At 48.0% G+C, this 17,908-nt stretch overlaps 1 protein-coding gene across 6 annotated transcripts in view; it reads left to right on the top strand.

The window, feature by feature from the left end:
• The window catches only part of LOC128336082 (autism susceptibility gene 2 protein-like), a 534,832-nt gene that overhangs the window by 277,415 nt on the left and 239,509 nt on the right, over nucleotides 1-17,908 (top strand). For all 6 annotated transcript variants that reach the window (XM_053275240.1, XM_053275238.1, XM_053275241.1 and 3 more), the window contains one exon: nucleotides 17,042-17,071. In XM_053275240.1, coding sequence (XP_053131215.1) covers nucleotides 17,042-17,071 — 30 coding nt within the window. The remainder of the gene's footprint in view (nucleotides 1-17,041; nucleotides 17,072-17,908) is intronic.

The following is a 17,908-nucleotide window of genomic DNA, read 5'->3' as shown; positions in this document are numbered from 1 at the left end:
AAGAAATACAGTGTTCAGATTCTGTGCAGCAGTTCATGTGATCTGGACTCCACATTACTTATTCTCTCTCCTCCCCTCCCCTCCTCTCCTCTCCCCTCCCATCCCATCCTATCCTATGGAACATAGGGAGCTGCCATATACTGAGTCAGACCCTTGCTCTATCTAGTTCAGTATTGTCTACTCAGACTTGGCTTCTCCAAAGCTGCAGGCAGGAATCTCTCTCAGCCCTATCTTCATGGAGATGCTGCCAGGGAGGGAACTTGGAACCTAGATGCTCTTCCCATTGCGACTCCATCCCCTGAGGGGAATATCTTCCAGTGCTCAAACTTCTAGTCTCCCTTTCATATGCAACCAGGGTGGACTCTGCTAAGCTAAGGGGACAAATCATGCTTGCTGCCACAAGACCAGCTCTCCTCTCCTAAAGGATCCTATCCTATCCTATAGGATCCTATCCTATCCTAACCAGTTTATTATATATGGCTGTAAGCCTTCATTTTTAAAAAAAATTAATATGAGCAAAAATGTCCCCAGGTTCAAAGGTCTCCTTTACAAGTTACAGCAATATTTTCCAAAAATGCAGTATGAATAAGATTTAGTTGCTTTTGCAAACAGAGCAGTTTGATGCAAGGCTACAGAAATCCACTAGTCTATTAGTCTGTAACGAGTGAAAAATAATGCCTGGCGAGTGAAAAAAATGTCCTGATGATCAATGTACCAACATAGCTTGACATCTAAAATATTTTGTCTGGCTGATAAACTGAGCCAATATATGTTCTCCCCTGTTGATATGTAACATGTGGGCCAACATCGGCCAACAAACAACCTTATTTTTAGGGGTGTGCATTTTGGAATTTTCTTGTTTTGATTTGTATCCAAATTGAAACATCCCCATTTTGTTTTGTACCCAAATTTTCTGAATCCAAATCAGCCCTGTTTTGTTTTGTAGCCAAATTTTCTGAATCTGAATCGATTTGGATTTTTAAAAAGGGTCCCAGGGCAAAAAGAGTGGGTGGTGGTGGTAGTGTCCAATGGGTGGAAGCTACCACCCAAATTTCAAAGGAATTAGGCAAAGGGCTGATTTTTTTGTGAATTTTTTTAAAGTTTACACATCTTTAAGAATTTTCCCATAGGGAATAATGGGGATTCCAACAAATGTATCGCTTCAAATCAAGGGGAAAGGGATGACCCAGAGCAGAGTGTAGTGGGTGGTAGTGCCCAATGGGGGCAAGGAAACTTCCAGAATTATTTCAAAGGAATTGGGCAAAGGGCTGATCTCTTGTGATTTGTTGAAGTTTACATGTCTTTAAGATTTCTCCCATGGGGAATAATGGAGGTTTCAGCAGCCCCATAATTTGACTTGGGGGGGGCAATGGGGTTGCCCAGAGCGAGGGGTTGTGTAGTGCACATAGGGTGCCAACCACACCCACACCCACAAGCCTGTGGGGTACTGGGTTTTGTTGTTTCTGAGGTGTTCATTGTAGATTCTCTGGCAGCATATGAGATTTTCAGTGAAAAACAAGAATCCACTCTCATATGCTACCAGAAAATCTACACTCAGAACACCACAGAAACAGCAGAACCCAGTACCCCATGGGTTAGCAGTCCTTCCCCTGGCCAATGTGGGGTCAGTAAAGAGAGGCAAGAAGCAAAAGAGCTAATGAAGAACAAGGAGGGAATTGTCAGCAGGTCAGCCCATGATTTAGGTCACCGATCAGAAGGCTGGAAGGGTGGGAAATTCAAAGAGATGTCAAACACAGAATGGAGACTGACTCAGAGATCACCACAAAATGGAGGTCCGAAACAACAAAACGTTTTGTAGCCGAAACAGGGACGTTTAGTTTTGTATACAAAACTTTTGGATCTGGAAAATGGGTGTTTTGTTTTGTCTACAAAACACCCAAAACAGGCTGTTTTGGGTACAAAATGTTTTGTATCTGAAACATTTCGCACATCCCTACTTATTTTCTCCTTAGCCTTGTTGTTGCTGTTTCTTTGCTTATTGGGCATACATTGTTATAGTAGGGTGCACTGGAATTACAGCAGGGTAACCAGCCTCCAAGTAAATAGACTGCAAATATGTTTTAAATCTGACCTCTTAGTGAGCATCTCCCAAGATAATTTTGGCTCTAATTCTGGGGGTTGAGGGTGTATGAAAGGAAGGTTAAAACTTTCCCATTCCAGCCTTCCTGCCACCCTTCATGACATAGTGCCATTCCAAGAAGGATTATTGGAAATAAAAATGGCTGTCCCTGCCAGAGAGTGCCCCACCCCCAAATAATTGCCATTTGTTCCCCATTTTCACCACCTCCCATTTTTGAGTCTGGGATGTCTTGGTTTGAGTCTTGATGCTGTCGACACAAAACCAAACAAATGTAAATAGTTTGGAAACTTCAGTTAGTTCAGAATGCGGCAGCTAGATTGGTCTCTGGGGCAACCCGGAGAGACCATATTATGCCCGTTTTAAGCCAGTTGCACTGGCTGCCGATACGTTTCTGGGCAAAATACAAAGTGCTGGTTATTACCTTTAAAGCCCTTATGTGAGGAGAGCTGGTCTTGTGGTAGCAAGCATGACTTGTCCCCTTAGCTAAGCAGAGTCCACCCTACTTGCATTTGAATGGGAGACTAGAAGTGTGAACACTGTAAGATATTCCCCTTAAGGGATGGTACCGCTCTGGGAAGAGCAGAAGGTTCCAAGTTCCCTTCCTGGCTTCTCCAAGATAGGGCTGAGAGAGAGATTCCTGCCTGCAACCTTAGAGAAGCTGCTGCCAGTCTGTGAAGACAATACTGAGCTAGATAGACCAATGGTCTGACTCAGTATATGGCAGCTTCCTATGTTCCTATGAATAGCTTGGGTCCGGGTTACCTTAGAGAGCACCTTCTTCTGTATGATCCCTGCTGCACGTTGAGGTCATCTGGAGAGGTCCGTCTCCAGTTACCACCAGTATGTCTGGTGGCGACTCGGAATGGGGCCTTCTCTGTAGCCGCTTTTGGCCGATGGAATGCACTCCCGGCATATATCCGCAGTTTAAGCTCGCTGCTGACTAAGAGAGCCCCAAAGACTTACTTGTTTGGTTTGGCCTTCCAAGGTTTTCAAATTGTGTTTTAAGTATTTTAATTGGTTTTAAATTGTGTTAAGATTGTTTTTATATTGTTTTAAATAGTGTGTTTTAAATGGTGTCTGTTTTTCGGTTTTTTGAATGGGTTGTGCACTGCCCAGAGCCTCTGGATAGGGAGGTTTATAAATGTAATAGATAGATAGATAGATAGATAGATAGATAGATAGATAGATAGATAGATAGATGGATTTCTGTGCATAAAGCTGATTTATATTGCCTCTGAGCATTCTGGGAGAAGAACTGGTCTTGCGGCAGCAAGTATGAATTGTCCCCTTTGCTGAGCAGGATCTGCCCTGGTTTGTATTTGGATGGGAGACGATGTGTGTGAGCTGTCTAAGAGATTCCCCTTAGCAGATGGGTCTGCTCTGGGAAGAGCACCTGCCTGCTTGCATCCAGAAGGTTCCAAGTTCCCTCCCTGGCAGCGTCTCCAGATAGGGCTGAGAGGGACTCCTGCCTACCACCTTGGAGAAGCCGCTGCCAGTCTGTTAAGACAATACTGAGCTAGATGAACCAAGGGTCTGACTCAGTATATGGCAGCTTCCCATGTCCCTAAATTCCCGTAAACTACAGCTGTCCTTATTTCCCAGGGGCAGTCGTGATTTTCTGGAATCTGTCCCTAGTCAATCACTGTCCTTTCTGCCTTTAAGCCAGATAAACACTGCCCACCCGCACCGCCCGCCGTTTTTCTAAATGCAGGCATGTGTTGCTTCTTGTGACTGAAGATGCAAGCGTTTGCCAAATAAGCTGGCTTGTGCTCTTCATCAGGAGGAGGGTTGGGTTATTTTTGTGTTGTTGTTTTGTTTTGGAGGGGCTATCCATGAACCTACTCAGAAGAAATTCTGATCCTGGAGATTGTAGCAGGAAACCTTTCATAACACCAAACATAGGCAGGGCACAGGGTTTTAGCGATAGCTGGAACCTCTGCATTAGGCAAGTCACCCTTGCTGTGGCACAAGGGTGTTGTCCTTTGCTATGGTGAAATGTTGGTGAATATAAATGTCCTTCTGTGATACCATATGCTACAACAGCCCCAGTTTACAAGAGATGATTGAGATATGCATGCAACAATTTTTTCAATTTGATTCATATCTAATTTGAATCAAATTTCAAAAATCCATTTGAATTCAAATCGGGTCCGATAATTCGATTCAAATTTAAGTTGATTTCAAATCAATTTGACCCTGTTTCGGCGCCTTTTAAAACCACTCAGGTTGCCTGAATGATTTAAAAATGGTGCCCAACGGCTCTTGAGTTTAATTTGAATCAAATTTCAAAAATTCGATTCAAATTCAAATAGAATTACCCCTTTAAGGGGTGATTCAATTCAAATTCGAATCACTCAAATTGCCCAGATATGAGTCATTCTAATTTGAATCAATTTACACATCCTTAAGAGACAGTTCCTATTTTCTGGAATCAATTCATCGTCAATCATTTGTCCTTCTTTTGTCTTCTTGGAGATGAATTATTCATTTTTGTTCACATAAATTGTCAGAGCTTTCCTTCTTGAGGATTCAGCTCCCTCCCAATATCTCTAGAAATTCAGGCTCCAAGTGGGTGAGTGGTTGCGTACATCATGACTCTAGCACCCCTGTATGGAAACGGGTGCCCAACGCCAAGGCACTATATGCCGTGTGCAGCATCTAACATGTGGGATACAGCCTTCAGCATATTGTTGTTGTGGCTGGGTAGCTTGAGCAGCAAACTTTGGCAAGAGAATTCTTACCAGTGTATCCCTATTTCGATCTTAAAATTTTTGGAGGGGAGAGCTTGGCTCAGCTCCTTTGGGGATCTGGAATCATGTCCTATGATTGCCATTTTCTATTTGGGGCATGCTTGTCATCAGCATTATATGCCTACTTCCCAGGTTGCCTGACCACACCCCTATGTACCATGCCTCTCAGGTTGCTTGGCCACACCCGTACACATTATAAGCCACTCCCCCATGTTGCTTGGCCACACCCCCATGCACTAAGCCACGCCTTCCAGGTTTCTTAGTCACACCCCTCGCATTGTAATCCACGCCCCCAAGGTTGCTTGGCTACACCCCTACACTTTCATAGGTGTGCTCTTAATTCCTTTAGTGAAAAGCTGGAGGATAGGTAAAGAATGCTCTTTAAAACTTAAACCAGAACCAATAATGTTCAGTGTTTCCCCCCTTCAAATATACTATTTTTAAAATAATAATGATGATGATGATGATGATGATTGATAAATAGAAGCAACAGCAAAACAAAACCAAAATACTGCCGGGCCCTTTGTCTTGTTCCTGTTCACGCAGCGACCATTTTGAAAGGCAAACGCGGCGCTCCGGGGCCGACGTTCAACATGTCCCCAATCGCTGGGCTGCCCAGGGATGTGCGAATGAGCAGGTCTCACGCGGCGATGATTTGAAGCCTGCCTCGGGGCGGCTTCATAATGTGCCCAAGCAGTCTCAGCGGCATGCCACGAGGCCTCCTCTTCCATCTTCTGCAAACGAAGCCGGCCCAGCAGGGCCCGGCTGATGCCAGCAGCCTCTCCGCGCCGCTGGAAGAGCCGGGCTCTGAGATGGCAATTGAAGCTTGATTTGCCAACACATTTCCAATGATTAAAATGTAATTAGCACAACTGAGTGCCTCCTCCCTGGCTAATTTTCATCCATGCTGTGACAGGCAGGCTGCTGCCAGTACTGCGGCCCAGCGGCAGATGGAAGCAGCAGCAGCGGGAAAGGCAAACCATTTTGCGATGCGGCTGTTCACATCAGGAAACCATCAGGGTGCTCGGCTTCTCAGGAAGGCCCTTGATGGCGGCCTGTCAAATTGGCTCTGTCATGTCTGACTGTGGTGATGGCAGTTATCTTTCACGAGGTCCTGGGAGAGCCGGTGCTGCGCTGGCGTTAACTCCTTCGGCTCTGCTGCGTTGTCTTTTGGAAAAGCAAGTGCCTTTCCCATCTTCCCTTGCAAGTACAGATTTGTGGACACGGAGGCTGGGTTTGTGCTGGGCTAGGGATTCTGCTTGACAATCCAATAAGATTTCAACTGTGGCCACATTTGCACGTAACGCAAAAGCAGAGGTGAACAGGGCAGAGGTTGGATTTTGTGCTCATCTGAATGCTTGCAACCACAGTTCTGTCTCAAAAGCGGCCAGCAGTTTCCTTTTCTAAACCCCAGTATGATCCTTCTGACTATATGAGTTTATAGTCAGTTTTGCTGCTCCTGCCTGAGGTTTGAATCCTGTTTTCTGAAAGCTGAATTAAAGGCTGCACTCACTGTAACCAGAAGTGAGGGAAGGAAGCTCCTACCTCTCTCTTTCTCTGATTGGCTGCTGGGGCTGTCCTTCATGTCTGAAGGAAGCCCAGTTCCCCCTCCTCTCTGTAGTCTCCCAAATGAAGATTTGGATCGTCTGGAAGGCGCATGGGGGGGGGAGTGGAAACCGTGTGTTGGTTGGAACCGTCGTTTCACGTTATGTGCGAAGGCGGTCATAGTCAAGCTTATTGCAGAGTAGAACTTAGGATTTCCTCCATATTGTACAAATAGAGATGCAGTGTTTTTCTTCCAAACTAAATCCCATAGCATTCAGTGGGACGTACTCCCTAGTAAAGTGTTATAGGCTGGCAGTATTGCAGATCCATTGGCATTGAAAGTCCCATGGGAAAGTGATGGTCCCCATCAATCCTAAATAGAGCCACTAAGTACAGCTGGTCAATGGGAGGAGAGCTTGTCTGGTGGTATCTCCAAGAGAGGGCTGAGAGAGATTCCTGCCTACAACCTTGGAGAAGCCGCTGCCAGTCTGTGTAGACAATACTGAGTAGATGGACCAGTGGTCTGACTCAGTATATGGCAGCTTCCTTTGTTCCTATGTTGTAGCAAGCATGAACTGTCCCCTTGGCTAAGCAGGGCCCTCCCTGGTTTACATTTGAATGGGAGATTAAATGTGTGAGCACTGAAAGAGATTCCCCTTAGGGGATAATGGTATCTCTCTGAGAAGAGCAGAAGGTTCCAAGTTCCCTCCCTGATATTCCCAAGACAGGACTGAGAGAGATTCCAACCTGCAACCTTGGAGAAGCCGGTACCAGTCTATGTAGATAATACTGAGCTTGATGGAGCAGTATAAGCCTGCTTTCTATTATTTCTCCTTGGCGGGGGGGAGGGGGCTGTAGCTCAAGTGGTAAAGCATCTGCTTTGAATGCAGGTTCAGTTCTTGGCAGCACCTCCAGATAGGGCTGAGAGAGAGATTCCTGCCTGAAACCTTGGAGAGCCACTGCCATATTCTTCAGACCTAGTACAGGTCATGTTTATTTTGCACTCGGATATCCATCTGAAGTCAGAATGGCAGCCTATCTCAAATCCCATCTGCCCTCAGCCACACACACTCATGTCAACTCAGAAATTGGTTTGTATGCCTGCCGCCTTTTACTTATGTTAGATTTACCGGAATCCTTGTGTTCCCCGAGGTCTTGCATGGACAATTTAAATTATAAATCATCCCAGGAAGATAAAAACTGCCGTAAATAATAAAGAGTAAAATAGATCACAACTATGCCAATCATAAATTATAAAGCCGGTGGGGGTTCAGCATCTAAGGAGCAGAATGGGGGTGGGGAGAAAATGTATAGAATAGGGCAAGGCACGGAGTTGGTTTCTTGTGTGCTATTTTGATGCAATTGAGGCAAATGTAATGGAAGTCCAAAACCTGTCAGCTGAGTAAATAAATTATTCCGTCTACATACATTTATAGCTAAATCGTGTTTCGTAAGATTTGGACTGTGGGAGGTCTAGATTGCATTTTTTAAAAGACCTGTTTGAAATCCTTCAGAGTTATAAAAAGTAGAATTCTGGATGGGATACCAAAACTTGACAGCCCAGTTCAGATTAAACACATTAGGTCTGAACTTGGCCATCGGGTTTTGGACCCGCGGTTCTGCGTTATGTCTGAACTGGGTCATAGAGTTTTGGTATGCTATCAATAATTATACTTTTTATAATCCCAAAAGATTTCAAACAAGTCTCCAATGGACCCACAGTTCCGTGCCCCCCTCCCCCCGCTCTCCTGTCTGTGTTTGGATGTTGGGGAGAACAGAGTCTCTGCAGTCAGCAGGACTGCAGAGAGGCAGGGAAACTGGCAGTGCAGGCTTCTGTCTTGACAGAAGGACAGCCCACACAGCCAATCGCAAGAGCTTCCCTCAATTCCTGTTCAGTGGGGCCCAAACTTCAGTGGCAGTGTTTGGATGAAACAGTGGCACTGCAAAACAGGAGTTAAGGGCAGAAAAACTCCACTCTGGCTGAAGGTTCAGAATGGAGTTTGGCAAGGGAAACCACAGGTCCTCTTTTACCCTTAACTCTGGTTTGCCGAATTCGAACATGCGGCTTTTGAAACTGGAGGTGAAGAGACCTCCAGTTTCCTATTTCTTCTGGATTCGGCCTATGTGTTGTTCAGGAATGAATAGTCTCCAACAGGGAGAAGGTTTTTCTTAGAGGACACATCCCCATAATCTGTGATCATAACTATTTTTCAAGTGCGGGCCACTTTGACAAAAAAAACCCCACAAACACAAAAGTGTGAAAGCCTTTTCCCACTGTGCCGACCTCTGCACAGTAATGTGCTTTTCTCAGTGCTGGGAGGGCCCAAAAGAGATGGAGCCTTCCGTAAGAGGACGGGAAAGCACAAGGAAGTACACTTCCCAGCACTCCGTGCACGCCTTCCAAGATGGTGCAGGGACTCAAGAGGGCTTGGTTTCCCATAAAAGAGTGCCCCCCCATTTCTGGGCAAAGTGCAGCACTGCATGCTGGGAATGGCCATTTCTGCATGGTACCATGAGTGCTGCACAGAGCACTCAGCTTCAGTCAATGTTTCACACAGACCCAGATAACAATTAGGAACATCGGAAGCTGTCTTCTACTGAGTCAGAGCCTTGGTCCATCTAGCTCAGTATTGTCTACACAGACTGGCAGCGTCTTCTCCAAGATTGCAGGCAGGAGTCTCTCCTAGCCCTGGAGACACCTGGGAGTAAATCTGGGGTCTTCCCATCCCAGAATGGTCTCATCCCCTGAGGGGAACCTCTTACAATGCTCTCAGGTAGTCTCCCCTCAAAATGCAAGCCAGGGTGGGCCCTGCTTAGCAAAGGGGACAATTCATGCCCCCTAACAGCTTCCACAAGCCCTTTGCCCATAGGAATGGGGCCACTCTGGGAAGGGAATCTGCATGTTTGCATGCAGAAGATTCCAAGTTTCCTCCAAGATAAGGCTGAGAGAGACTCCTGCCAGCAACCTTGGAAAAGCCACTGCCAGTCTGGGCAGGTAATCCTGAACTAGATGGACCAAGGGTCTGACTCAGTAGAAGGCAGCTTCCTATGTTCCTAAGAGGAGCTCATTGCAGGTATTCATGGCCTCCCAGCTCCCCTTCCAGAGTCCATGGCTTCACTCATCATCTTCAGTGTCGTATTGAGCACCATTTCGAAATGAGGACAGTTGCTTCCCTTTAAGGGCATACGAAGAACCTGCCCTCACCTGTCAAGCGTGCTCCTTGTATTTTACTAGGCCCATTATGAACTCAATCTGCCTGTCGAGGATTTGCATAGCTCCTTTCTTGAGGAGTAATGACAGCAATTTATCCCCCTGCGCTCCCTTCTCTGAGAGTCTCATTTAACGGCACCTGTGAAACCGACAGGCGCTGAGATGAGAAGTGAAAGAGAGCAGTTGATTAAATCATCATCAAATCAGGCCTCTGAAAGTCAATCCTGCTTCCCGTCTGCAATGATATCCCTTTATCTTAAAGTAATGAGCAATGGCACTTCTGCATTGGGTAATGTGATAAGTTCTATTAGCATGTTCCATCCGCTTCGCAAGCAAGGGCAAGTCATTCCAGCAATCTTGTATCACTGCAATCAAAGCAATTGGCATCGCCGGCAGAGAAGAAAGAGGCGAATGTTCAGGGTGATTTCTATGGAGAACAACACGGCTCGGGCGGAAGGATAATGCCGGGAACCTGCACATTATTTTAACCCATCATGTGCCCGGGCTTTTATTGGAGGGTGTCCCGTCCTGCTGCCAACGTCACTGCATTCATTAAAGGCCGAAGGTCACATCTTTCATGGTGTTGGGCAGAGACATCTTGTGGTATGTCTCATGATCTTAGTCCCAGAAGGCAGTCAGGACTTCCTGATTGGGGGCCTGTGTGTGTGTGCATGTTGCCCCTAGATCCTTCTGAAAGTCCCATGAAAGGCATAAGGTAGGGTGGGGACTATAGTCTTTTTAGGGCCTCTGGTCATTTCCTGTTAATGGAAAGGCATAAGGCATGGTGGGGATTGTAGTTTTATTTTTTTCTAAAGACCTCTGGGCATTTTCTGGTGAGTTCAGGGGCTGGGAGAATGGGGCGGGGGGATGAGCGGTTTTGTACAGGTCTGAGAGGTTGGATAGCCCAACGTGAGTTTGTGCTCTGATCTTCCACATCTCTGGACTCAGTTGTCATGGTCCAGCCTATCACAGCCCCCGCTCCCAGTAGTGACTCGGATGCAGGACTCAGCAAGGCTTGGCTCTTGACCCCAGACCACAACCTGGGCCCACTGATGAGGTGGCCTCTCCCACACCAGCACACCCCCCACACCAAATATATTTGTACACCAGTGCCAGCAGCAAGCTCAGCAGAAAGAGTTAGAATGGTCGAAGAGGAGAAGGCTGACCCTTGAAGGTGTCTTCTGTCCAGGAGGGTTAGTTGGGATTCATAAGTACTGAAGGGTTTGTTCTGCTTCTGGCTGGTGTTGGATTAACATGCTTCCTCGGACCTCTCCAAAGTCTTCTGAACTGGTTTCTGCCTCGTGGGCATGTATGGCAGGACATGTTGGGTTTCACTAAGCTCCCTAGAGATCCCCAGAATCTGAACCTAGAGCATAGGGATAATTTTATGCAAGGCAATGAAAGAATTTTATACATCTAGCAATGAATGAATATGGCCTTTGGAGCCAAGAACAAGCAACAGATTTATCTTCCTTCCTGGAATTGTCTAAATCTGCCTTTCAAGTTGTCCATAGCTTGCGACCATCACCGCCTTTTGTGGCAGTGGCCAGCACAAGAGCTGGTCTTGTGGTCGCAAGCAGGAAGTGCCCCCTTTGCTTAGCAGGGTCTGCCCTGGTTTGCATTTGAATGGGAGACTATATGGGTGAGCACTGTAAGACATTCCCCTCAGGGGATGGGGCTGCTCTGGGAAGAGCACCTGAATGCTTGGCTGTAGAAGGTCCCAGGTTACCTCCCTGGTAGCATCTCCAAAATAGGGCTGGGAAAGACTCCTGCCTGAAACCTTGGAGAAGCCACTGCTTGTCTGGGTAGACAATCCTGAGCTAGATGGACCAATGGTCTGACTCTGTAGAAGGCAGTTGCCCATGTTCCTATAAGCCAAACCTGGCCCCCAGCTGTTGTTGGACTACAACTCCTATCACCCCCTGTCACCATGTGGATGATGGGAGTTGTAGTCCAACAACAGCTGAAGACCCAAGTTTGAGAAGGAAAGGAGAGCTGGTCTTGTGGTGGCAAGCATGAATTTCCCCCTTAGCTAAGCAGGGTCCGCCCTGGTTGCATATGAATGGGAGACTAGAAGCGCAAGCACTGGAAGAGATTCCTCTCCGGGGTTGGAGCCGCTCTGGGAAGAGCATCTAGGTTCCAAGTTCCCTCCCTGGCAGCATCTCCAAGAGAGGGCGGAGAGAGACTCCTGCCTTCAACCATGGAGAAGCCGCTGCCTTGTCTGTGTAGACAATACTGAGCTAGATGGACCAATGGTCTGACTCAATATATGGCAGCTTCCTATGTTCCTATGAGAACCCTCTCTATAACCAAAAGTTGTTCCTTTTGCCTTTCTGGAATTGATTGCCACTAAACTTATGTGTCATATCTTTATCTTGGAGTAAAATGATTACTTGGTGGCTGTGGGGCATTCTTCCCCACTTCCTCACCAACTCTTTTGGAAAGTCCATGCTGCACGGTTCACAGCAGTTTCGCCCAGAGCTGGGGCCAGGAGGGGGGGTGGGATTCAGACTCGGAGCTGTTTGCCAAACGTGTTTATTGCACTTGCATCATTGATGAGCTGGAGGGTCTTTTGACCGTCGCTCATCTCTGCCAGACACTGGCACGGCCGTCTCCGGAGGCCCTGGCTGCAAATTGCATGGCCCATCCATGCCAAGAGTCCTTGGGTCACGGTGGAACTTCCACGTTACAAATGGCCCTTCTTCTCGGAGCCTAGCCATGTGGGTTGTGGGTCACCGGGACCTTGTATGGCAGCACTCATCCCTGGCCGAATCTCAGAGCTGTCACTCAGCGGGGCGGACGGGAGCCTTGTGGCCTCACTCTCTCCTTTTAATCAGCTTGGCACCCGTTCCGATTCAATCATGGATGCCAGACACTCTCGGTCCTTCACCATATGCTTCGCTCTCGAGGCAAGGTGCTGCTGGGTATCGCGGTAATGATTTGATGGAGGAAGGAAGCGGACCTTGAAATTAGAACTGGACTCTTGGAAGAGCCAGAGAGGCTTAATACGCCGGCAGTGGGGAGTTGTGGTTCTCGGGGAGCAAGTTACTGCCGGCGTACTGCGGAGTCACTGAAGAGCACGAAAACGTTGCACTGGGAAATTCAGTCGGCAATGATTGCCTTCATCGTGAGATGTCATGAGTTATGGGGTGGGTGGGCAGCAGAGGAGAAGGATGCAGAGGAATTCTCTCGCTCCCCACAGAAACCTCCCTGCTACACACACACACAGACACACACACACACACGTTGCAGAATTACGAGGAAGCCACTTTTGAGTACCAACATGCACCGGCCTCTAGTAGGGACCTCCCTTCTGTTCTCGCTGAGGGGACCCTTTTGAGAATGATGCTCTCGCCCACCTCCAGCCTCAGAGGCAAGAAGGGTATTCCCACAGGCAGCCTAACCCAAGCTAGGCCACCTCCAGCCTCAGCAGCAGGATGCCTCTGAGTACCAGTTGCAGGGGAGCAACAGCAGGAGAGAGGGCATGCCCTCACCTTTGACCTGTGGGCTACTCGGAAGCATTTGGTGGGCCATTGTGCGAAACAGGATCCTGGACTAGATGAGTTTCCTTGGGCCTGATCCAGCAGGGCTGTTCTTATGTTCTTAGGGCAGCCCAGCCTGCATTAGGCTGCACATGTGAAGCGCTGGGAACGAGGGAACGAGGTCACAAGGTCCCTGTGCTCACTTTTTACTCTGGGCAATGGCCTCCGGGTTAAATGACTTTCTGGGTTAAATGACTTATCGGGTTAAATGTTTACCCCTGGCCTGTTGCCGTTTCCGTCAGTGAGAAATATTATTGTTATTATTGTTGTTGTTTGTTGTTTACACAGTCAGGCAGGCGTTATTGACTGGTTTGTTTTATCCAGACATTGAGTCCTTCCCAAGGACCTGGGATGGCTGTATTTTATTTTCAGTGTTGTTGTTATTATTATTATAGATATCGTCACAGAATATAGGCTGTTCCCAGTAAAGTTGCTTTTTGTAATTGGCTGATGGTGATTTTTGTGGCCTCCCTGGCAGCATCTTCAGGATAGGACAGAGAGAGAGATTCCTGCCTGCCACCTTGGAGAAGCCGCTGCCAGTCTGGGTAGACAATACTGAGCTAGATGGACCAAGGGTCTGACTCACTATATGGCAACTTCCTATGTTCCTACCACTGCCTCCTCCCATGCAGTGAGAGATGATGCCTTTTCAGCACCTTAGAGACTGCTGAAAAGATATAGGTGTTTCCCATAATCTGGGAAACATACCAGCAGGGATTCAAACCAACAGCCTCCTGCTCTCTAAGCAGATTGCTTCCCTGCTTACTGGTTACATTTTTATACCGCCTTCCACTAAAACCCTCTCAAGGCAGTTTACCAAATATGTTCAGCAATATAAAACTACTAGTATTTTTAAGCCCGTTTAAATAACGGGCTCTAGTGTGTGTGTGGGGGGGGGTGCTGCTCTTGTGTGTGCCTTTATTCCTTTTATTATTGTTTTTGTTGGCTCAGTGGGCTCAGTCTTCTCGCTGCGGCCGCCACCGCCAGCTGGGCCAGTCGTCCCGGCGCGGCTGCTGCCGCCAGTGGGGCCTGTCCCCTCGCCCCACCCGCCGCCGCGAGCGGGCCCAGTCCCGTACCTTGTCCTCTGGCCGAGGCGGTGGCTCCGCCACCGCCTCGGCCAGCTTCCCGGCCGGCTTCCCCCCAGAACGGCCGAGGGAGACCCGGGCGCAGACACGGACACGGGCGCACACCGAGGGATCTTATTATAGAGGATAAATGTTACACAGTAGAACTATTAAATAGGAATATAAAAATACAAACCTCATGAAATGTTGAACCAACATGCACAGTCAATATAATCAATTCCTGTAGACGGACCAGGGGTGTCTGTGGGGATGTGCCAAGCCATGCCTCCGCTGAAGCCCCTGATTGGGCGGTGGGGATTCCATATGCAGAGAGGGAGAAGGCGCCCGTGAGAGCAGCAGCATCGTGGTAATTGGGCAGTGGGGATTCCATATGCAGATAGGGAGGAGGGGCCTGTGGCAACGTGGTGATTGGGCAGTGGGGATTCCATATGCAGATAAGGTGGAGGAGCCTGTGAGAGCAGAAGCACCATGGTGATTGGGCAGTGGGGATTCCATATGCAGAAAAGGTGGCGGAGCCTGTGAGAGCAGAAGCACCATGGTGATTGGGCAGTGGGGATTCCATATGCAGATAAGGTGGAGGATCCTGTGATGGTTAATTAAGGTCATCTGGCATGCAACTGCTATCGGTCAGAAGAGGTTCTGTCAGCGGCCTGAGGGGAACGAGTGGCCATGATGGCACCTATTGGCAGCAAGGAAGGGCCCAGTCAACCACCCCTGCTGCTGTGTGAAGCTACCGAGGCTGTTGTCGGAGGGAGGCAGGCAGGCAAGGGACGGGCGTAGGCCTGTCAGTGGCCTGAGGGGAACGAGCGGCCAGGGTGTTGGTGGAGGCAGCAGTGAGGAAGGACCTGGCCAACCGCTGCTGCTGCTCCAGTGGGGAGGAGCAGGAGCAGGACTCAGGTGAGGGAGGGGAAGCCTCTGAGGTCAGGGGGCTGAGGCGAGCAATCAAGGACCAGTGCGCAGATGTTTTGCGTGGGTTAAGCTAGTATAACTATAAAGCACAAAGCGGCAGCCACAAAAACAGCACTTGTCTAAAGCCAGCATGGTGTAGTGGTTAGAGTGCTGGACTAGGACTAGGGAAACCCGAGTTCAAGTCCCCACTCAGCCATGAGACTTGCTGGGTGACTCTGGGCCAGTCACTTCTCTCTCAGCCTGACCTACTTCACATGGTTGTTGTGAGGAGAAGCTCAAGGATGTAGTATACTGCTCTGGACTCCTTGGAGGAAGACAGGATATAAATGTAATAAATAAATAAAAATAAATAAAAGCCTGGGTAAAAAGCCAAGATTTCACTTGCTTTCTAAAAACTCTGACGGTGACTGAGAACGGAGAGCATTCCAAAGTCTGGGCCAATAACTGAGAAGGCCCTGTCCTGAGAAAGCCCAGCCTCCCTCAGTGTCGGAACACGGAGCAGAGCCCCCTCCGATGGCTTTGTCAAGTGGACAGTAACCCTTGGGAGCAGGCGGTCCCTCAGGTATCCAGGACCCTTTAAAGGTCAAAATCTTTAACATTGGCAAGATTGGACCCGGAAACAAATTGGCAGCCCATTCTTTCAACATGGGTCCAATATGATCCCAGCAGGCAACGCTGGAAAAATACCAAGCTGCTGCATTTTGCACTAGCTGCAGTTTTTGAATAGTCTTCAAGGGCAGCCCCATGCAGAGCACATTACAGTAATCCAGCCATGATGTGACTAAGGCATGGGTAACAGTGGCCAGATCTGCCTTCTTAAGAAGGTAAATAAGGGGACACCTTTTTACCCAGAAATCCCCTTACTTGCTATGTCGTGTTGCCGTGAGGGGACTTCTGGATAAAAGGGAGAAAAGCAGCTGCTTGGAGAAGCACTGCTATCATGAAACAGGCAGCAGCTATGGCAAAACCAAGTGAGTCCCCACCCCCCGCACTTGCCTCTTGACTTTTGAGTCGAAAAGGCTTGTGTGAGACATGTAGGCTCAGCCATTTGATGTTGGCACAGCTGTAACTTGTTTCCTTTTGGGAAGAGCCTCTCCAGATGTGCATGGAGAATCTGATAAAATCTATTGATCATTTATGCCAATGCAGCATAACACACAATACAATAAATAGATTACAAAAGCAACAGTGAAAATGCATGGCAAATCTTAAGAAACAAGGATGTGTGTTTAGTCATGTGACTGTTGCAGATGTCGAGAAAGAGATTTGTCTTTTGTCTTCATGGGCTATAGAAACTTGCCACTTATTAGACCCTGATTTAGATTCGCAAAAGAGCTAAGACCTTTTAAAGGAACTCTGCTTTCATCGGCTGTTCGGGATTTTGTAATGAGCTTGCAGGGGAGCTGTCTTGCAAAGCCTTCCACTTTGATTCAGCAAGCTCAGGTCCTGTAAACTTTATTGCTAAATTCTTCTTCCTTGCATCCTTTTGGCCACAGCAAATGGGCCAAGTGGGTTGAAAGCTGATAGCTCAGAAAGGTGGACTGATTCTCACCATACGGTGATTGTGTCTTGTGCAAATTCAGCCATCGGCACATAGCAATCTGCCTTATACTATATAAAACCTGCTTAGCAAAGACCCTGCTTATCAAAGGGTACCATTCATGCTCACTACCACAAGACCATCTCTCCTCATTCAGCCACTGAGCAATCTTTCATTGGGTGCCCTGGAGACATTTTTGCAGCCATGCAAAAGAGCAAAGATATCCTTGTGGAATGCAACAAACCACCGACGGAGGATTTATCAACCCAGAATGCTGTATATGTATGATCTTGTTATGGGAATGTCCCCCACCCCCCCGCTCACCAGTGCTAATGTTGACTTTCTTTTTCCATTACAGTGCGACAGTGACAGTGATCAAGAAGAGAAGGTAGGACAGATTTTGTGTATGTGTGTGTATATATATTTCCTGTGGTTTGTGACATGTTTCTGAGCCTATTTCCAGATTGCTCCCTAGAGAAGCCATACTTTGGCTGAGGTTCTTCAGGATCTTCTCCCTTCCCTGTTCTGCACGTGCTCTGTGGCTGACCTCTGATGCCACACCCACCAGATCTGACACATCCTTATGCCATGTCCATTTTGGACTGAGTATACCGCAGTCGGATGCTGGCCACGTGCTGTGCCAAGGTGCATCTTAGGGCCCGATGAGAGATGGGAATTCTGCGGCTGGAACTCCTGGTGTGTTTTTCTTTCCCCCCCAAAAACAGCTGGGGTGGGGGCTCTGTTTGGACCAGGGCTGCATGGTGAGAGAGGGGTTTCTCACAGTGATGTCGCACTTTCTGTGTAAATCGGTTGCCACTTTTGATTGCAGTTGAAGTCATTTGATGTTGTGTTCCAATTTGAATCTTCATCCTGAAGAGGACCTCAGCTGTGGAGTGGGAAACTTTAGTTTTTCCTCCTCCGTGGCCAATAGCAACTTGGGGGAGGGGCATTTGGATTAGGGGTGGGATTCAGGGTGGGATGGCCTAGACCGTCTTCCCTTCACACCATTTTCTGGGTCAAAAATGCCCCCTCTCTGTAGCTGCTTTGTTCCCAAAAGGAAAACTATGAAGGGAGTCCCACACATCTCTCACATCATCTCCAAGTTGCTGAGATGAAACTACTGGAAGAACGGTAGGCATGCGCAGAGGCCAGAACTGAGCCAACGCCAAGCAGGCAGCTTGGTAAAGAAGGGGTGTTTATGCTTCGGGCCACGAGGAGGGCAAAC

The sequence above is a fragment of the Hemicordylus capensis genome, chromosome 12 (genome assembly GCF_027244095.1).
Source record: "Hemicordylus capensis ecotype Gifberg chromosome 12, rHemCap1.1.pri, whole genome shotgun sequence".
Classification (NCBI taxonomy): domain Eukaryota; kingdom Metazoa; phylum Chordata; class Lepidosauria; order Squamata; family Cordylidae; genus Hemicordylus; species Hemicordylus capensis.
This window is presented reverse-complemented; position numbering and strand designations above follow the sequence as displayed.